The sequence below is a fragment of the Mustelus asterias genome, chromosome 9 (genome assembly GCF_964213995.1).
Source record: "Mustelus asterias chromosome 9, sMusAst1.hap1.1, whole genome shotgun sequence".
NCBI classification, from domain to species: domain Eukaryota; kingdom Metazoa; phylum Chordata; class Chondrichthyes; order Carcharhiniformes; family Triakidae; genus Mustelus; species Mustelus asterias.
Genome location: NC_135809.1, coordinates 72,204,422 through 72,226,634, shown reverse-complemented (window position 1 = coordinate 72,226,634; position 22,213 = coordinate 72,204,422). Strand labels below are relative to the sequence as shown.

At 46.2% G+C, this 22,213-nt stretch overlaps 1 protein-coding gene across 1 annotated transcript in view; it reads left to right on the top strand.

Annotated features, from left to right (window-relative positions):
• LOC144499245 (mucin-6-like) overlaps window positions 1-22,213 on the top strand; it is a 185,375-nt gene that overhangs the window by 14,018 nt on the left and 149,144 nt on the right. The window contains exons 5-6 of the mRNA XM_078221362.1: window positions 20,583-20,705; window positions 21,780-21,900. Of these exons, the coding sequence (XP_078077488.1) occupies window positions 20,583-20,705; window positions 21,780-21,900 (244 nt within the window). The remainder of the gene's footprint in view (window positions 1-20,582; window positions 20,706-21,779; window positions 21,901-22,213) is intronic.

Genomic DNA, 22,213 nt, shown 5'->3' with positions numbered 1-22,213 from the left:
AATAGTCCATTTTGCTGTTATTCCGACCAAAATGGATGACCTTACATTTACCAACATTGTATTCCATCTGTCAGACCCTTGTCCACTCACTTAGACGATGTCCCTTTGCAGACTTTCAGCGTCCTCTGCACACTTTGCTCTGCCACTCATATTAGTGTCATCTGTGAATTTTGACACACTGCACTTGGTCCCCAACTCCAAATCATCTATGTAAATCGTAAACAATTGCAGCCCCAACACTGATCCCCGAGGCACACTACTAGTCACTGATTGCCAACCAGAAAAACATCCATTTACCCCTACTCTTTGCTTTCTGTTAGTTAACCAATCCTCTATCCATGCTAATACATTACCCGTAACACTGTGCACCTTTATCATATGCAGCAGTCTTTGGTGCAGCAACTTGTGAAATGCCTTCTGGAAATCCAGATATACCACATCTACAGGTTCCCCATGTAATGTTCTCAAAGAATTCCACCAAATTAGTCAAACGTGACCTGCCCTTTATGAACCCATGCTGCGTTTTCCAATGGGACAATTTATATCCAGATGTCTCACTATTTCTTCCTTGATGATAGATTCAAGCATTCTCCCTACTACAGAAGTTAAGCTAAGCACCCATAGTTACCCGGCTTTTGTCTACCTCCTTTTTAAAACAGTGGTGTCAGATTTGCTGTTTTCCAATCTGTGGGAACCACTCAAGAGTCCAGCGAATTTTGGTAAATTACCACGAGTGCATTTGCTATTTCTCCCGCCATCTCTTTTAGTACTCTGGAATGCATTCCATCAGGGTGGGGAGACTCGTCTATCTGTAGCCCCATTAGCTTGCCCAACACTACCTCATTTGTGATAGTGATAGTTTCTAGGTCCTCACCTGCAATAGCCTTCTTGTCATCAATTTTTGGCATGTTATTTGTGTCTTCCACTGTGAAGACCGACACAAAATACCTGTTCAACCTCGTTGTCAAGCTTACAGTAATCATTTTTGGCTCTACACTGTCTGCATACCTATAGGATGAGAGCACTTGTGACCTTCAAAACCTGCAGTGTGCCTCAGGGATCAGTGCTGGGTCCACTGTTATTTGTCATTTATATTAATGATTTGGATGAGAATATAGGGGGCATGGTTAGTAAGTTTGCAGATGACACTGATATTGGTGGCATAGTGGACAGTGAAGAAAGTCATCTGCAATTGCAACGGGATCTTGATCAATTGGGTCAGTGGGTTGATGAATGGCAGATGGAGTTTAATTTAGACAAATGCGAAGTGATGCATTTTGGTAGATTGAACCAGGGCAGGACTTACTCAGTTAATGGTAGAGCTTTGGGGAGAGTTACAGAACAAAGAGATCTAGGGGTAGATGTTCATAGCTCCTTGAAAGTGGAATCACAGGTGGACAGAGTGGTGAAGAAGGCATTCGGCATGCTTGGTTTCATCGGTCAGAACATTGAATACAGGAGTTGGGACGTCTTGTTGAAGTTGTACAAGACATTGGTAAGGCCACACTTGGAATACTGTGTGCACTTCTGGTCACCCTATTATCGAAAGGATATTATTAAACTAGAAAGAGTGCAGAAAAGATTTACTAGGATGCTACCGGGACTTGATGGTTTGGGTGATAAGGAGAGGCTGGATAGACTGGGACTTTTTTCTCTGGAGCGCAGGAGGCTGAGGGGTGACCTTATAGAGGTCTATAAAATAATGAGAGGCATAGATCAGCTAGATAGTCAATATCTTTTCCCAAAGGTAGGGGAGCCTAAAACTAGAGGGCATAGGTTTAATTTGAGAGGGGAGAGATACAAAAGTGTCCAGAGGGGCAATTGTTTCACACAGAGGGTGGTGAGTGTCTGGAACAAGCTGCCAGAGGTAGTAGGAGAGGCGGTACAATTTTGTCTTTTAAAAAGCATTTAGATAGTTACATGGGTAAGATGGGTATAGAGGGATATGGGCCAAATGCAGGCAATTGGGATTAGCTTACGGGTTTTAAAAAAAAGGGCGGCATGGACATGTTGGGCCGAAGGGCCTGTTTCCATGCTGTAAACCTCTATGACGCTAAGAAACCATTCTTCATGTGTTGCCAATATGTGGAGAAACTAGCTGCAGACCCACAGGCCATCCACTCCATGGAGTAGTTGCTGACCACTCTAAGAATGTCTTCACTTGGAGGGGAATATGTCCTATTACAAACTGTAATATGTAGTTGCAAATTTAGCACACCTATTTTTAGGTGTCTAACTGACTTGTAGGGCGGTATCATGTTGCGCCCGTTTTTGGGCGCAAAAATTTGGTAAAGTTGGGAGTGAGATGATGAGCGCGATCTGTGCCCATTTTCGTTCCAGTTCCCACTTTACCAAGACCAAAAAATCGGCGCGATCGGGATCCCACCCAAAACAGGTGCGGCACCAATTAAATAAATTTGCATGCATCTTAATCCAATTAGCGAGCTGCACGCCCCACTTTACCAGCACATCTGCCTTTACCACCACGTTCGCCCAATCTGCATCGGTCTGCAACAGACATGCTCCATAAAAGTCCGATTCTAGCGCTCCAACAGTGAGGGTTAGTGAGGAGGTGAGTGCCTTCTTCCACTGGACAGCACCGTGATGCTCACCGAGGGTCGTTTTGTGGCGGCCATGTTGCATTTCAGGTCAGGATGGCTCTGCGAGTGTGTGTGGGGCTGGGGGCTGTTGCTCAGCAGGGTATCCGATTTGCAGCACAGACCTGAGTCTCAGCACTGACCTCGGGTCTTGGGGTTGCTGCTGGGTCCTAGTGCACGCAGCATTCTTCCAGGTGGGGGATGTCCTGGAAGCCCTTTGAAATGGCAGTGCTGCAGCCTCAGGACTTTTCAAACAGAAGTGTCTGTGCTCACTACTGCATGAGTTCTGGGTGTGTGTTAATGGGGGAGGATGGGGGGGATCTGTGTTGCTAGGAGATGGGAGGGCTGTGTTGGTGGGCGATGTGGGGGCTGTCATGCTGAGGAGCCTGCGGGTGGGGAATAGGGGGGGGGCACTGTGTTGCTGGGGGGCCTGTGGTGGGGGGAGGGGGGGATGGGCAGTATGGGCAATATGTGTTGCTGGGCTAGGGGAAAGCAGCGTTCATTAACCTCTCCATCTGTCTCCCCCTTCTACAAATCTCCCCCCCCCCCTCCTCACTTCAGATTAACGAGATGGCTTTTGCGATACAACCCATTGATCTTGTTGTTCTCTTGGTTGCTGCTGGAGCTGAGGAGGAGGAGCAGGAGGATGAATTATGGGCAGAGTAGGCCCAGGCCTTACCACTTGCAGGAGTAGAGGGAGATGGCCACGAGAGGCAGGAAGTGGCTGCCATTCACCCAGAGGGGAGGCATAGGAGAAGGAGGGAACGGAGACCCCGGTAGTTCCGCCCACAAGTTTTGTTTGAACAAATGTTGGACACCGTGTGCTGCCGACGACTCTAGCTCTGAAAGGAGACAGTGCAACACCTGTGCCATTCGTTGCAGGACCTGGCACCTTGGCGGGTGGTGGTGGTGGCGGGAGATGGAGGGGGGGGGGGTTACCCACTTTTTTTGGCTGTCAAATTGATGGCCGCTTTGAACTTTTATGCCAGTGGCTTCTTCCAGACCCCCAGCAGAGGTGTATGTGGCGTTTCCCAGTCAGCTGTCCACATCTATGTCAAGGAGGTCACGGATGCCCTGTATGCCCAGGCTGGCCAGTATGTCAAATTTGACCTGGACCAGGCCCAGCAGGAAGTCTGGGCTGCAGGATTTGTGGCCATTGCGAGGATACCTCATGTGCAGGGAGTTCTCGACTGAACCCATGTCGCCCTCAAGGCTCCACTTCAGAATCCATGTCAATTCATCAACAGAAAGGGCTTCCACTCCCTAAATGTGCAATTGGTTTGTGACCACAAGATGAACATCGTGCACATTTGCGCCAGACACCCCAGCAGGGTTATTCTGAGGAGCTGACATACTGGAGGCCTTTGAGGAGGAGCCCAGGCTGCAGGAATGGCTCGCGGGTGACATGGGGTACCCGCTTCAGCCTGATGACGCCTGTGCGGAGACCTAAGACTGAGGCGGAGACCTGGTACAATGAGGCCCACGTTGCCACCTGCTCTATAGTGGAGAGATGCATAGGGCTCGTGAAAATACAGTTCCGTTGCCTGGACTGCTCTGGCAGGGTCCTACAACACAGCTCCTGATTTCTTCCCACATTGTCGTAGTGTGCTGTGCTCTACACAACCTGGTGCAGCAGAGAAGAGACCTTTTGGAGAAGGAGGAGGGCAAGGAGGCCGACCAGCTGGGTATCGCTGCGAGGAGGCGGTCCAGCAGGAGGAAGAGGAGGACAATGCCACCTGGGCGCTGGAGGGATGACAGCAAGGATCAGGCATGCGAGGACGGTGAGGGAGACCCTGATCACCAGCACTTTGCCATCTAGAGGCCTGTGTTTCTGCCCGTGGGTTCCATCATGATCCCCCCGCTCCTAAAGTCACACAATCTCCTGCAACATTGTAACATCAGAGTGGTGGGCCTGGGTACGCTGTGTTAGCGAGTCTTTTTGACAGGCAGGAGGGTGATGACGACTCGCTGAGCACCATTATGATGATGCCCTGATGCAAACTAATCTGACTCCGACCTGAGTTCCACATGCATGCTGGCACTGGGCCCACATCTGTGTCGTGGGTAAGGGATCTGTAAACCTCCATACCAGGCCCCAGGGCAGGTGGGGTGGGGGTGAGGAAGGAATCGCTCGTGGGTTCTGGGAAACCAATGGTTTTGTTTTATCAGTGAACACAGCATTGAGGGGCCTCCCCAAATGATATCAAATGAAGGATCCCTCCGGAGACTGTCAGGGTGACAGCATTCCTGTTCGAGACACATCTGAGACAAATTAGCCATAGATGGGTAGTGTAAAAACATTTATTGATTACAATAAAAGTGTCTAAATAATAAGTGCTAACAAAAACTTGTGAACAGAAAATGTTAAGTTGCTTAAGAATCTATCTGACTATTGTAGCCCCTTCACCCGTGCCATCTTAGTGCAACTACAACTTCCTAACCTTACATGTCTACACCTACCTCATGGTGTCTCCCCAGAATGTACATCGGAGGGGTTTAGCTGTCTACCTCGCCCCATGGCTTGTGGTGTGCTTGGGGGGTGCCTTCTGGAGGGCCTGGACCTTGAGGGTCCTGGCTGTCTTCAGATGTCTGGGACGTATCTGTTCATCCCGCTGCCCCTGAGATGCTCCGGTGTCAGGAAGGGGGGAGTCAAAAGGTGTAGCCACAGCCACAGTCTCCTGGCTGGAAGGCCCTGGCATGGGCTCGAGCCCTTCCTCCTCCCTTGGGGTTCCTGTGGGCCCCTGGGTCACTCCATAGGACGGCGGTGCTTTTGCAGTGAGCTCCAGAAGCTCCGGCATTACCTGGCCCTGCCAGTCCTTGAGGACCACCCATGGTGGTCGAGCCCCCTGCGATGGCTACCTGAGTCAGGGGCCACCTGTCAATGGCAGCAGGAAGTGCCCTCTGAGACTGGGCCATGCTCTGCAGCCCCTCAGCCATGTCCCTCTGCGACTGGGCCACGTTCTCAAGGGCTGCTGCCGTAACATGCTGTGTCTCAGCACTGTCCTGCTGGGTCTCATGCAAGCTCTCGAGCCTTTCAGCCATAGTCCGCAAAACATCGAGAAGCCTGTTCAGTCCCTGAGGTGTGGCCGACTGTGTCTCAGCCGCGGGACTCTGCTTTGGCCTGCTGTGACTTGGCCATTGCTTGGAAACGATAGAAAATTACAGCTCAGAAACAGGCCTTTTGGCCCTTCTTGTCTGTGCTGAACCATTTTTTGTCTAGTCCCACTGACCTGCACTTGGACCATATCCTTCCACACCCCTCTCATCCATGAACCCGTCCAAGTTTTTCTTAAATGTTAAAAGTTTACCACTTTATCAGGCAGCTCATTCCACACTCCCACCACTCTCTGCGTGAAGAAGCCCCCTCTAATATTCTCTTTAAACTTTTCTCCTTTCACCCTTAACCCATGCCCTCTGGTTTTTTTCTCCCCTAGCCTCAGTGGAAAAAGCCTGCTTGCATTCACTCTATCTATACCCATCAAAATCTTATACACCTCTATCAAATCTCCCCTCATTCTTCTACGCTCCAGGGAATAAAGTCCCAACCTATTCAATCTCTCTCTGTAACTCAGCTTCTCAAGTCCCGGCAACATCCTTGTGAACCTTCTCTGCACTCTTTCAACCTTATTTACATCCTTCCTGTAACTAGGTGACCAAAACTGTACACAATACTCTAAATTCGGCCTCACCAATGCCTTATATAACCTTACCATAACACTCCAACTTTTATACTCGATACTCCGATTTATAAAGGCCAATGTACCAAAGGCACTCTTTACGACCCTATCCACCTGTGACATCACTTTTAGGGAATTCTGTACCTGCATTCCCAGATCCCTCTGTTCAACTGCACTCTTCAGAGTCCTACCATTTACCCTGTACGTTCTTCTTTGGTTTGTCCTTCCAAAGTGCAATATCTCACACTTGTCTGCATTAAATTCCATTTGCCATTTTTCAGCCCATTTTTCTTGTTGGTCCAAATCCCTCTGCAAGCTTTGAAAACCTTTGGTGGTGAGGATTACCAGGTTTTCCACTGCGGCCGCCAACCTGGCTGTGTTGGCCTGGGAATCATGCAAGACAGGCAATAGCTGGTCCACTTGAAAACTTTGGGACTCCTCCCAACAGCCTTGCAGTTGGTCCAGTGTGGCTTTCAGCCCCTCCTGCCTCCTCGGCTCTGTTGCTTCATCTCCAGCAGCTGAGGGAGAAGTGATCTCAGAGGACCAGCATGTAGACTGGGGCCAGCTGAGTCCTCACGTCCAGCTGGCCCCCGCGTGCCAGAGACCTCGGACGTTCCCTCCTTCACCTGATGTACATTATCAGATGTGTCGTGCTCACCAGAGAGTGGCCCAGAAGCCTCACCACTAACTGGACTTACCGATATGAGAGTGTCTGGGATGGTGAGTTGTAAGTTGGAAGCTGACGCCAAAACAGTGTCACCCTTGGAAGTCCCTTCATCTGCTTCCTCTTGGAGTTTTGGAACTGTCAATCTCAGGATGGACGGGAGCTGTAGTGGGGGCCTCAATTCCAAATGGCCCTGCTGCGTCCGGATCTGCTCCAGCAACACAGGACGCAAGGTTAAGTGCAAGGGAGGGATAGGAATCTGGGATGCCAGAAAGTTGCTTGACATTTCTCCTTTGAACATAGAACAAATCACAAAGAAGATTACATTACAGTAACATGCCCTTTAGCCCTCCAAGCTTGCAGCGACCATGCTGCCCATCTGAATGGTAACCCCCTATCCTTCCAGGGACCATGTGCCTCTATTCCCATCCCATTCATGTATTTTTCAAGATGCCCCTTAAAAGTCATTATAATACCTAGTTCCACGACCTCCCCCGGCAGCGAGTTCCAGGCACCCAGCACCCTCTGTGAAAAAGAACTGCCTCGTACATCTCCTTTAAACCTTGCCCCTCGCACCTTAAACCTTTGCCCCTTAGTAATTGACTCAAATTGAGTGGAGGATTGACAGGTGCTCACTTCTCGACCATGCTGTTGCTCAGATGTCCTCTCTGGACAGGTCCAGCACTCGCTCCACAAAGGTGGTGAAGACCCAGAGGTCAGGCTCACCACCCTCTTTCTTCACCCTCTCATGAGTGTTCTGGGCATTCTTCTCCTGTGGGGACAGAAGGAGCCAAGAAAGAAATGGTGGCATGACTCCTGCAGAGTATCAGGGGGTGGCCCTCAGAGGGCAAGAGCAGTGATACTCTTGGTGGGGGGGAGGGGAGGAAGGAGGTGCTTGGGGGTCAGGGGCTGGAAGCATGCAGCGTGTGTCGTGGTTCCCCAGGACGACAATTTATTCACATCAATTAAAACAGAGAGTCTGAGCAGCGATCTTCCAAGCAATAGACTTTATTTCTCAGCACAAGAGATAAAGTCGGGAACGTCCGGAACACTCCAAAGAGCCCTTGGGCTTACACTCTTTTATGTACATTTAAGCCTCATATCTCAAGATCCTCCTCTCCCTTTTACAGCCTGTCCTTGGTTGTTATCTTACCCTACAGCCCGACCTTTCTTTGGCCACCATTAATTTTAGTTGACCCTTTATCTGTTTTCTTTGCAATTGGTCGCTCCCTGTTATATCTCTTTGTCTCTTAAACCATGGTGGTTATAACTCTTGCTCTTATCTGAACTTTTCTGTTTGTATAATAATCGTGGTTTTGCAGGCTAAGGCCGAATGTGTTTAGAAGAAAAAGACATTCAGAAGAAAAAGACATTCTCTTTGCTGATTTATGGTCCACTATTAAGTTGAACCACCGAGCAGTCTTCCTTGTTTTCTTAAGTGACTATTGTCTGCTTTCCTTAATTAGTGATTGCTATATTACTTCTCTAGTTTCTCCACTTTGATCATATCGACTACACTTGATTATATTAGGTCACACGAAGTTATTTTAGGTTATATACCCATCTCACTACTCACCTAAATCTGCTATATCATTTTACTAAAACCTGTGAATCTGAATTTCATACCTAGCTCATACAATATCTAATACAATTTCCCTTACAATCCCCCCTTTGAGGCTTCCCTAGCCTCATCCCAATTATCAAGTTCAAATAATCCCCTCGCTCAATCCCATTTGTATTTTATTTTAATCACTCTTTGCAGGCGATGTGGAGGAGCCGAATATTTTGGTCAGGGATCAGTGTCCCTATTCTAACTTTATCATAATTTGTCTATCCCGGTTCTGATTTTTGGGTTGCTCCTCCAGATTGCCTGCCCCTGACAGTCATCAGCCAAAAACCTTCCCACTCTTGTCTAGGGAAGGGAAAAAGACTGATTCCTGTGTACAGACTAAGTTCTCCTGGTTTCGCGCGGACTTCAGCAAGGTGCTGTTGTTTCCACAAGGTGATCTTCCACTATTGTAGTTATTTTACAGAGTGACGAGTTTCAACTTCGACCAAGGTCATTGTGAATCCACTCAGCGGGGGCGGCTCAAGATTTTCCCATTCCTCTGTTTTTTCTCTTGAGCGTGAGCTGCTTAGCACCCGCGTCACCATCTGCCGCGCTGCCACTCTGGTAAGGAAGGATCTCAGGGCGGGTAAAAAACAACAAAATATCAATCCCAGAATGATTATTGTTGCGATTGCTACAGCTCCAGCTTTGGCAAACCACGCCCCCCATCTTCCTAATATTCTGTCCAGCCAACTCCATACCTCATGCCCAAACCCAGCATTTTCTTTCACTTCTTTCTTAAGATTTCTTAACTTATTCATGGCTTGTGTAAATGACCCCTCTGGATTAGTGTTATTAGGGATAAATGTGCAGCACTGATCCCCAAACATAACACACACCCCTCCTTTCTCTGCCAGGAGCCAATCTAACGCCTGTCGATTTTGCCACGCCATTTTGCTGGTCGCATCCAACTGCTCTCCTAAGGCCTCCAGGGCATCATTCGTATAATTAATAAACCTCTGCTGATTATAATAGATGTAATTGATCCACTCAGTATTCTTGCTGGGTGTGATCCAAACAAAGAGGGATTCAAACCCTGCAGCTATTTCGTTCCTAGCTTTGAACTCATTCGGGATGCCGCGGGGCTGTCCGATTGCGTCCAATTTTATCGTAGGGTCAGGGGTATATGCCCTCTTAATTCTTTGTGATTTAATTTTTCTTTCCACCGGTAGTATCACAGTGCTCTGGGCAAGCATAACTCGGGCACATAGTCCCTTCCAATTCTGTGGTAATTTTGCCAATAGCCCTTTCTCCGGGCCACAAAGCCACCAGAGATCGGCCAGTTGATTTTCTTGATAGTCTAACACATAAGGAGGGGGTGCCCATCCCTCTCCTGAGAGGATCAGATTAAGAGCATCGGTTATATTCCAAATCCTTTCACACTTTCCTGTGTAATTTCCCACACTACTTCCTGTGCTACTTTCCTTCCAATAGCAATCTTGGATTTGTAAGTTGGGCTCTACACTCCATTCCTTTGGGACCGCGTCTACTGTCGTTTTTGGCCACTTTGGACATCTGTGGGTCAAGTTGTAGATGCCCTTTTTTACCCCCGCAAACAGGATGCAGTGGTATTGACACAACGGCGACTCACCTTTACAAAGGTTATCACATGCGGATCCGGAACAGTCTATCTTCTCATACGAGTAGTTCCGATTCCCTATCATATGATACCGTATATATGTGGTATATGGACGGCAATTTTCCTTTCTCCAGCTTTGTTTCCTGGTTCTACAGTCTCCTGATCCCCATGGTATATCAGTTACTTGGGTGTTAGGTTTCTCTGATGCGCATACTACACACTCTTTCCCATCACTGTTTCTCTGACCTGTATACTCAGCCCATTTCCACCATTTGTTTTTCTGCGCTTTTTCCCAAATAGTATTTGTGCTCACTAATCGTTCACGTTTTGTTCGTCTTAATACTCTATCTTCCTGATTTTGCACCCTTATGTCTTCCGTATCCCATTCTCCTTTTCTATGGGTCACGGAAGTTCCTAAGGGAAATAGTTTCCAACTCCCAGGTGGGGAATGGGGCCCCTTCCCTGTCCTCACCTCCCTCGGCACCTTGACTAATAGGCTCAGGCTGGGCATTTGTATCATCAGCCAGCTCATGTACAGAACTACTTTCATCATCCTCTATTCTTTTTGTTCTTCCTTGGCTCTGTTCCTCCTCCCCACGATTCTCCCCGTGTATTTCTATTTCTTCCTCGCTATCACCTCTATCCACTCTGTGTACTTCTTCAATTTCCCTTCTCTCCCCCACCCCTGGTACCGTTCTGGTACAATGGTTCAAGTGAAAGCACAGTGTACTGCCTTCTACTTGCAACGCCGTGGGAGACACTTTGGTGACTTCAAACGGTCCTTCTCGTCTCGGTTCGTTCCAACGTCTCCGGAACTTTCTGATGTATACTCGATCTCCAGGCTTGATCTGATGTTCTGTTACCGGATTCTCCTCCTCCTTGGCTTTTTCCTGTTCAGATATAGTTCTATGTATAACAGTTAATTGTTGTATATATTCTTTTGTGCTTTGATCTAAACATTCTAGCGTAGGACCTCCTGATCCCCTGATCTTGGGTACCGGCATTACTCTTCCTGTCATCATTTCATGAGGGCTCAAATGTGTGATTCTGTTTTCCTGACTCCTGTATTGCATTAGAGCCAATGGCAGAGCATCTATCCAGTTTTTCCCTGTTTCACTGCAAATTTTGCTTATTTTAGCCTTAAGGGTCCCGTTTGCTCTCTCCACCATTCCTTGGAATTGAGGATGATATACACATCCAAACTTCTGCTTTATTCGGAGTGCCGAGAGTGTCTCTCTCAGTGCCCTTCCTATAAAAGCAGATCCATTGTCTGAACTTAATTGCGTGGGTATGCCAAATCTTGGGATAATTTCTTTTGACAGGAAGTTAATCACCGTTCCAGATCCTTGATCTTTGGATGGCGTTGTTTCTATCCATCTGCTGAATCTATCAATAATCACTAGCATGTATCTTTTCCCTCTTACCACCTTTCCCATATCCACATAGTCCATGCATAGATGTTTAAATGGTCCTTCAGGAATGGGTGTATGCCCTATTAGGGCAGTAATGCCCTTCCTGATGTTATTCTGAGCACACACCTCACACTGACTTAGTATGTAGTCAATCGAGTTTTGCAGGTATGGTGACCAGAATCCTTCCTTCTTGATCTTTCTAGCCACTTCTCCTCTTGCACAGTGGTCCACTCCATGCGCTTCGCTAATTAGTACGGTTAGTAATGATGTGGGTGCTATGACCAATCCCTCCCCATTTCTCCATATCCTGTCCTGTTGTCCCTGTAGTGCTCCTCTATCTTTCCACATTGTCTTTTCAGCTACAGAGGTTTCCTCCTGTAACTGTGCTACATCTTCTAATGTGATATGAGGTTCGATATCCCCCGTACCTGGCCCTGGGTGCGGCCTTGCTATTTCTACTGGGGCTATCGTAGCCTCAATGCATCCTGACGCTTCTTTAGCTGCCTTGTCGGCTTTGGTGTTTCCCTGTGTGATGCTGTCTGCTCCCTTTTTATGCGCCTGACACTTAATTATGGCTAATTCCCTTGGACCCATCATGGCCCTTATTAAAGCCCTGATTTGACCTTCGTGTTGTATTGGTCCTCCTCCGCTTTTCATAAATCCCCTTTGCTTCCATATTGCCCCGAACAGATGGCAGACCCCGTGGGCATAGGCCGAATCAGTATAAATTTCCAATGCTTCCCCGTTTGCTAGCTCACATGCTCTGGTCAATGCTTTAAGTTCTGCCAGTTGGGCTGAACAGGGCTGTTCACATTTCTCTGCTTCTATGACTTCAAGTGTTTCCCCTTTCTGTTCAACTATGGCATAGCCTGCGTGGTTTCCTAAGTGATCCCTGTAACATGAGCCATCTACATACAGTATCCTTTTCCCTTCTGTCACTAGTCCCTCTGCTCTTAAATCTTTTCTCAGTTTCATAAATGTTTTTGCTTCTCTTAAGCATTCATGTTCTTCTCCTTCATGAGGTAATGGCATGTAATCAGCTGGATTTACTCTGTTGCACTTTATAATCGTGATATCTGGAAATGTGGTTAGCATTCGATAATGATGGATCCTAGCAGGTGTCAGCACAAATTTTCCTTGCTCAATCAATTCAGCTACCTTATGGTATACATGTATGTTTATCGGATATCCCATTGTGACCGTGGCTGCCTTTTCGTACGCCCACCAAGCTGCTGCCAGGCCTTGATAGCCAGGTATCCCATTGCTACGTCGTCTAGCTTGGTACTGTAATATGCTACAGCCTGCCTTCGTCTACCCTTGCAATTTTCCTGCATTAACATTGCTGTAGCAAATCCGGCTTCTCTGTTACTCACAAATAAGTCAAAGGGTTTGTCATAGGTCGGTAAAGCCAAGGCTGGTGCCTGTGCCATTTCTCTCTTTATATTCTCAAATGCGTCTGACGCATCTTTATCCCATTTTAGTTTGGCTTTTAGTTCTCCGCACCCTGCCTCCTTCATTATCTTTCGTAGTGCCTGCGTTTTTTCGGCATAGCTCTCCACCCATTCTGAACTGAATCCTGTCATTCCCAAAAATGTCATCATTTGTCCCACCGTCTGTGGTTTCGGAACCTTTAGTACTGCTTCTATTTGCTGTGAAGCTATCTCCTTCTGTCCTGCTGATATTTCTCTTCCCAAGTATTCTACCTTTTTCTGGCACAGCTGCAGCTTTTTCCTGGAAACTTTATGGCCCCCTTCTGCTAGTCTTTTCAATAGTTTTAAACTATCCTTCCTGCATTGTTCTTGTGTTCCTGTGCATAATAATAAATCATCCACATATTGTATTAGTGTTCCTTCCAACTGCATTCCTTCTAAATCTGCTCTCAACACCTGATTGAATACATGTGGGGAATGTTTAAATCCTTGGGGCATCCTGTTGTATGTGTATTGTTTCCCCTCGTACGTAAATGCAAAGAGATACTGACTTTCTTGAGCTAGTGGCACACTAAAAAATGCCGAACATAGGTCTACTACAGTAAACCATCTACTTTCAGGTGGTATATTTGTCATCAAGGTATAAGGGTTTGGAACCTCTGCTGGCATATCTTCCACTACCTCATTAATTGCCCTTAGGTCATGCACCAATCTCCATTTTTCTCCGTCCGCCTTTTTCACTGGTAGTAGCGGTGTATTACACCTGCTCCGGGTTTCTTTTAATACCCCTGCTTCTATCAATCCCTTAATTGTCCCTCTAATTCCTTCAATTGCTTCTGTCTTGATTGGGTATTGCGGCCTATACGGCCCCTGACGTCCTATCTTTAATCTGACTTCAACTGGATTAGCGTTTTTGACCCTCCCTACATCCGTGTCCTGTCTGGACCACAACTCCTGCGGGAGGGAGTTCAAATCCTGCTCTAACCTCTCTCTCCACTCCAGTTCCTGTTTCTCGATTTGCACTCCTATTGTTATCTGCTTCGGTTTCCCAAGCATTTTAACATCCAAAATTATTTTCGTCATTTGTCCATTGCTGGACGTCCAAATATCTACATTGTCTGTCTGGACAAATTCTAAATCTTGTGCTCTCAACACCATTGGTCCTAGGTCTTTTGATCTGTATCCCGGATTCACTTTCAATGTGACATGTGGCTCCGCCCCAGATACAGAGAACCATTTGTTAACCCATTCATTCCTAACAATGGTGAGGGCTACTCCCTCTAGTCCGATTAAAATACTTCCTGACTTTATTTCCTGTTCTCGTCCCGCCTCCCTTTCCCATTTCTCCTGTATCTCAGGTTCCTGCCCTTCATCAAATATCATTGTACTGTGTAATTCTGTTCTTGGCCATTTGGCTTGTGGAACCCAAGTGTTTATAAGCTTTCCCCAAACTTCCCATATCTGTTTTTTAACTTGTTCCTCTATATCTCCCAACCAATATACATTAACCCCTTCCTTTCCTGGTATTTCAAGTGGATACATTCCCATCAAATCAATTCCTTGTTCAGTGCATTCTAATTTCAGTCCTAAACCTAGGATTGCATCCCTTCCCAATAGATTTAAAGGAGTTTTATCACATACTAAAATAGGTACATGGGTTGTCTTATTTCCAATGGTAACAGGCACCGGCGTCGTCATTCGAGCTAATGTTACTTTCCCCGAGAACCCCACAGTTTTTACAAACTGGTTTGACAATGGTAAGTGATCCGCATATTTCGCTTGCATGCACGTACATGTGGCGCCGGTGTCTATCATCATGGGGACCTCGATCCCTCCTACTCTAACGTTAACTATAGGTTCCTGCTCTGCAGTTTCTGTTATCTGTACATGCTGTCCTACCATTTCGGGGTTCTCTGGGCCTCCCTATGGGGAATTCTGATGGTTTACCGGCCCTTGAAACATCGGGATGCTGTTTGGCGATCCTTGGATCAGTTGTTGGCCTGTCTGCTGCTGGTTTTCTCCCTGTCTGGGGAAATTCCGCGGGCAATTCCTTTTTATGTGCCCTGCCTCCCCGCACCCCCAACACACACCTGAAGGGCCAGGCAGTGGTCCCTGTCTCGGAGTCTGATGATTAACCTGTCCCTGTCCTCTCTGATTCTGATAGGGTGGCCTACCACCTCCCTGTCCTTTCCCATTTCTATTCCAGTCAGTCTGACTTTGCAGGGCGTATGGGTTTTGATAATTTAGGCATGGGCTCCTGGGTTCATGGACAGTGGGAAGGCAGAAATGTTATAGGTTACGACGGGCTGGCCTCCATCTCCGCTCCCCCCTTTGATTAGTTCAGGTATTTTCTCTGGCTTTTGCTCCACCATCATTGGTGCTATTTTTCTGGGTGCAAGATCCTCTTTTGCCTTCAGTTTATCCTTGCTTTTGATCTCCTCCAACTGTGCCTGAAGGAGTTTACGTTGTACCTCCTTCAGCTGTTTGTCTGCATTCTTTTCATCTTTGCGATGTCTCTCTACTGCATGGGCAACATAATCCACAAACTCTCGGTAATTTTTTGAGTCCAAGCCCACCACTTCCTCCAGCCTTGTCTTAGCTGGGGCTGGCAAGCCCTCTAGGATTGCAGCCCGGAACATGGAGTTGGTCAGTGGGTCTATTAAAATGTCCCTCTCCGTGTCCCTTCTCCACCTTTTTAATTGATTCTCCACATACACAGCTGCATTCTCCTCCTCACCCAGTGGCTCTCCCTTTAGGGTTTTTACATCCATTCGATTGGGGTACATATCCCGCAGTGCCTGCCAGATGACTTGGCGGTACTGGTCCATTAGTGTCCCATCCACCGCTGGGTCATAAGCTGCGGTCGGGATGCCAGCACGTCTCATTACTTCCGCCATTTGGTCCATTCCTAGCACCTTTGTCAGGAGAGCTTTGATGTCGCCCAGTGCCATCCTTTTTCCCACCATCCCTGCCTCCAACTGTCCAATCCACCTTCCAGCCCCATCCAAAATATTGGGTAATTCATTAATTAAATTAGGCAAATCCTGACCTGACCAAGGGATATACTGCGGTCTGCCACCCTTCAGAATCACCGGGAATACCCTTTTCCCTCTCCTATCCACATCTGGAAACTTTACAGGTGGGTGCCTTTCCCGCCTTGATTTTCTTTGCACCCTTAACACTGATTGCCTCCCTTCGTCTTCACTACTCTCTTCTGTTTCTCCTTCCATCTCTCTATATCTTGTCTCTTTTCTCTCTCCCTTTGTGCCCTTCCCTCCTTCGTCATCTGTTCTATGTCATATTCTCCCTCAAAATTCATTGTGCCTGATATAACTGGGTACAGTCCCGTGGAGCTCTGTTTCTCTAAGTATGGGGGTGGGGCTACGTTTGGATCTTCCAATTTTGCTTTTTCCTCAAGTTGTACTGGCATCTGCATTCTACCTCCCCTCCATACCCCTCTTCTCTCTTTCCCTTCTTGTTGGAATAGGGCTAATATCTCTAACTCCTTTTCTCACTTTTCCCTTCTTTTGCTCGATTTATCCTTAATCTTATAGTTCTTTATCATTCCCTTCTGGTCCTCACACCTCTCTATGGACCATGTGCCTTCCTCCGGCCACTGTGTATTGGTCTTAATTGTTCTTTTGGCCCATTTTTTAGAGACGTGTTCTATATCTCCCCTAAGGGCTGGGAACTTATCCCCTAATATCTCCACTGGTGTCTTAACTTGGTGCGCCATTACTCGTCTTTTTGGATCACTGTCGCAATTTTTGTCACTTAGTCCGTCAGAGTTAGGTATTACAGTGATTATTACTTGCTGTATTGTTTTTCCGTGCTCAGTCCCCTGTTTACCTTTCCTTTGGATTTCTTTTGCCACTATCTGTAATTCTAACCGGGGTCCTGATATCCACTTCCCCGTAGTCCCCTGTCCCGGCACTATCTTCCTTTCCCGGGCCAGAGGGTAGTAGGTTTTTACTTGCTCGTCTATGTGTATAAGAATCCTGTATCGGTCAGATCCCTTTATTAATTTCTCTAGGGTTTCCAATTTTATTTCGTCTATCCAATTCCTATCGACTATTCTTTCCCAATTTACATACGGCCACTCATTCTTTATCTCCTCTAAGTTAATTATGTGTGTAATCTTTTTCCAATCCAGTGTTGCTTCCGTTTTTGTTATTATTCAAAGATTAGTTATTTTCAATCTTGTCACCAGGCAGTTTTGTCAGGGTAATTTTTCAAGTTGTTAGTTATTACCCTACCTATATTCCGACTCTCTCTCTTATTTCTGTCCTTCACGCTGTTTTCTCAGACCAGTTTGTTCAAATTGGTCTTTTACTTCCTCTATTCTAGCTGCTACTCCCCTTTCCTGTGCTTAAAATCCACTCCTGTGCTTTTGACTACTGTATTAGGTCAGAGAGTGATCTCTCACTGATCTCTCTCCCTCTCGGTTGACGTCCCTTACCCGAGGTCCTGGGTAGGTTTGGACTGGCAGGTTTTCCCACACTTACTCTCTTCTGGGCAAGTCGTGACCTGAAAAACCCGCTCCAAACCGCTTGACTTAACCTAATTGCATTACTTTAGCTTTCGGCCTTTTTCCCGTCTCACTTTTTACCCATTCACAGACAATACAGTATTCGCAGCGCGCTTTTGCATGCAAAAATTCTGCTCTTCGGATCAGACTCAGTCTCTCAAAATTTTTACACAATTTGGTTTTACCTGTGCAGGATATCTTTTTGGGTTGGGGAGATCCAGGACCAGCAGAGAGCCGGGCGCACCGGGCCTCGAGAAAACCCCTTTCTGACAACAAGGATTTACATGCATGCAAGTCTGCTTACCTTGTTGACAGAAGGCCGGCTGGGGACCTCTCGGTTCCGGCTGGACCACCGTCTCCGCCACTCCTTCCAGATGCTTTTCTGGGCGATCTCTCACCAACCCTGCTAAGCAGCGCCAATTTTGTCGTGGTTCCCCAGGACGACAATTTATTCACATCAATTAAAACAGAGAGTCTGAGCAGCGATCTTCCAAGCAATAGACTTTATTTCTCAGCACAAGAGATAAAGTCGGGAACGTCCGGAACACTCCAAAGAGCCCTTGGGCTTACACTCTTTTATGTACATTTAAGCCTCATATCTCAAGATCCTCCTCTCCCTTTTACAGCCTGTCCTTGGTTGTTATCTTACCCTACAGCCCGACCTTTCTTTGGCCACCATTAATTTTAGTTGACCCTTTATCTGTTTTCTTTGCAATTGGTCGCTCCCTGTTATATCTCTTTGTCTCTTAAACCATGGTGGTTATAACTCTTGCTCTTATCTGAACTTTTCTGTTTGTATAATAATCGTGGTTTTGCAGGCTAAGGCCGAATGTGTTTAGAAGAAAAAGACATTCAGAAGAAAAAGACATTCTCTCTGCTGATTTATGGTCCACTATTAAGTTGAACCACCGAGCAGTCTTCCTTGTTTTCTTAAGTGACTATTGTCTGCTTTCCTTAATTAGTGATTGCTATATTACTTCTCTAGTTTCTCCACTTTGATCATATCGACTACACTTGATTATATTAGGTCACACGAAGTTATTTTAGGTTATATACCCATCTCACTACTCACCTAAATCTGCTATATCATTTTACTAAAACCTGTGAATCTGAATTTCATACCTAGCTCATACAATATCTAATACAATTTCCCTTACACGTGCTGGGGGTGGGGGATTTGGGGGAAGATGCTAGATGGGGTTAAGCACACACCCTTGCTGCCCAGATGAGGTCATTGACCTTTTTGCGACACTGCTTCGCTGTTCTGGGGGCCAGAGCTATGGCACTAACTGAGACTGCAACTGTGTCCCAGGCCGCTTTGCCGTCACCTCCCCGGGTCTGCGTCCTGCTGGGGGGAAGAGGGTGCCCTGCTTTGTCTCTACAGCATCCAGCAACCAGCAGAGATCGACCTCAATGAATCTGGATGCTGATTTATTTTCCATTTTTTCCTGCGCTGCCTGCCTGCCTGTCCATCCTTGGGGGTTTTTATGGAGCTGCCCCTTGTTAGGACAGATCAGCTACAGGTAGTTTGAGAGAGCATTCCAGCAATTAAATACAGTTTGCTTGTTAGCATTGAGGGGAAGGCAAGTGAGCACTTGCAGGTGTGGTGGTGGGGGGGAATCTGTGCCTCTATGATGATTGGGGGCAGGGGAGAGAGAGGGAGGTGTCATATAGCCATCGGAGTCATGGGGGGATGGGGGCCAATTTCATGTGGGTCTGGGGTGGGGGTGGGGAAGGAGGGGCGCTGCCACTCTGCCTGCGATTGGTGGGGGGGAGGGGTGGCCGCTGTCACTCTCCCTGCCATCAGTGAGGCAGGGTGGGGGTGCTCTCATTCTGCCTGCGATCGATGAGGGAGGTGCGATCAGTCTGGATGGCTGGGGGTATAAGGGGGTCAGTAATGTTGGGGGTGGGGTCCAATGACCGTGGGGGTGGGGTCCAATGACCATGGGGCCAGGGGGAGGTATTATCTGGCCTAGGAGATATCTGGCAGGGGAGCTGCATTTTTATTTGCGCATGCGCCATTGGAGGATCCGATCGGAGCTGCAGGGTTTTGAATGTATTAAGCCCCTCACACAGGCTTCTATAGCGAAAATTGGACTTGCTCAAAATTTTACAGGCAAAGTACTTAAAACGCACCCAAAAGACGGATCTGAAACTCTCCTAGTTTCAAGTCTGCCCAGCACTTAGACAAAAAATGGTAAAATACCACCCCTCGTCTTTCTGTCTTTACTTTTGTGCTACAATCTTTGTTTCTCATGCAATAAGTTGATTGGCTAATCCTTAGCTTTCACTATGCTATATGATGTCTTGGCAACTAGTCTCTTACACTTTGCTCTACCTGAGTGTCCATCACTCTCTGCCCTTACATTTTTAAACAGTATGTGATTAATACTTAACAAAGGTTCCCTTTTCCCTTATTTGCACTAACACGAAAAAGACTAATGTTAAATGAAATGATGCTGGGATGCCTTGAGTAAATGTACATTGTCTTTAGCATTCTAAAAAGGATGTTCATATGGAAATCACTAGTGAAGGCAGCATAGGTGGGAGCCATATTGTACTGAAGAGGGAGAGTTGGGAGTTAGTGTGCAGAGAAGGAGTGAGGAAATATAAAATGGGTGTACTGAGTATTGAGGTGGAAAAGCAACTGTCAGAAGCTGGGGGAGAAAAAAAATGATTAGAAGTAGCCTTGACAATGATTGAAATTACAGACATGGTGAAAGGCTGTAATGAGTGGCGTGGTGGTGCAGTGGATGGCACTGCTGCTTCACAGCACCGGGAACCTGAGTTCAATTCTGAGTGCATTTTCTCCGGGTGCTCCGGTTTGCTCTCAGTCAAAAGATGCACCAGTTAGGTGGATTGGCCATGTTAAACTGCCCCTTAGAGTCCAAAGATGTGTAGGTTAGATGGATTAACCATGGTAAATGTGTGGAGTTACAGGGATAGAGCGGAGGGGAGGGCCTGGGTGGGATGCTCTTTTGGAGAGTCTGGGTCAGATGGCCTCTTTCTGCACTGTTGGGATTCTATGGTTCTATGAATTGATGAATATGTTTAACAAATCATGACTGAATCTTGCTCTATTTCAGCCCCTATACCATGCCCAGGAAACCAGGTATATCAGGAATGTGGCTCTCCCTGCTTATCTACTTGCTCAAATCCACAGACCACATGTGATAGCTATGGCACATATGGTTGCTTCTGCCCAGAAGGTAAACATACTGACTCTAATAACAATTAGGATTTCTGGAATATGCTGTCATGTAGAAATAAAGAAGGATATGGTTATTTAATTGTGAACAATAAATTGACAGACAAATTTGATTCCGATAATAGATTGTCATTCTGATAATTGAGTCTGTAATAGAACATGAGTACTCAATTCATCCTTTGTATTCAATAGCATTGTGTGGCCTCAAGTCTGAGAAGTGAGTTTGTATCCATAAACTGTCCTAAGTTTTGAGGGAATGTTATTGTCCAATTGTAATAGAATTGCCAGTACCATTGATAATTGGTCCTGCAGCAGCCCTATCACACTTGACATGTTAATGCATCTCAGTCTAGGATCCTGTTTCCTGCCCTATATCCTTGAAACTCAGTGGTTTATCTTGCTTTGCTCCTTGTTTCTGTTGATGCTCAGATGGATTCTGGCCACCAATAGTTCTGGAGTAAAGGTTTCTGCTTGATCCATATAAATGTACGCACTGCACTTTAAGCAGTTTTGTTGAACATGTATTTGATTGTGCTCTAAATTTAACAGATTTCAGTTCTTTTACAAACATTGGGGAATAATTTGTATGGTCCAGTTCTACCCAGTTAGCCTTTGCTTTAGTTTTTCATCATTTTTAAAAATCATTTTTATAGTCTTTCAATTTTTAAAATTATCTTTTACTTTTTCATCACAAGTTATGTTTTATAAAAGGTTCGTGGGTTTTTATTTTCACTATCTTACTCTACAATTACAATTCTTTACAAATCATTTTCATATGTTCACCACTCTTTTTGAATGAAAAGTCTGTAAGGGAAGGGGTCATCAATCATATGATCACCAGTGGATGGTGAAGTGAATGTTTATGATGATGGATAAGATGGTGATGAAGTGGACTGGTTGATGTTGAGCTTGAGCATTGCTGCATCTCAGGCTTGTAGGCAGTGAAAAGAGGTGAATCACTCACAGCAGAATCCTCAACTTCTAAACTTTTCTCCTGACTCTGGAATTTATATGGCTGCTCTAGTTCAATTTCTGTTCAGTGGTGATCCACAGGATAAATTTCTTCTTTTCACAGGAACTGTTCTTGATGACATTTCTGCTAAGGACATGTGTGTACCTCTAAGTCGCTGCCCTTGTGTTCTAAATGGCCAAGTCTATGCTCCTGGCGGTTCAGTGAATTCACCATGCAAAATCTGGTAAAGCTAAAATGTTTACATTTATCAATACTTGCTCTTCATTTTATATTTTGGAAAAACAGTCGTTTACATCTATTTTCTTAATGGTATAAAAATTTGGGAACTATTGATGGTTCACTTTTCAGTTGTTATCGGAATGTGAGTACCCTCTGGACTCACTCTACCAATACCAGCCACCTGGAACAATACAGTATCATGGAATTTGACAAAATCAAGTTACATGTTCAAATCAATCTACGAGTGCTGCTGTAGTGCTTGATACATTTTGGACTATTTGCTTAAAATAATCTTATAACCTCTCCAGACATCCTCA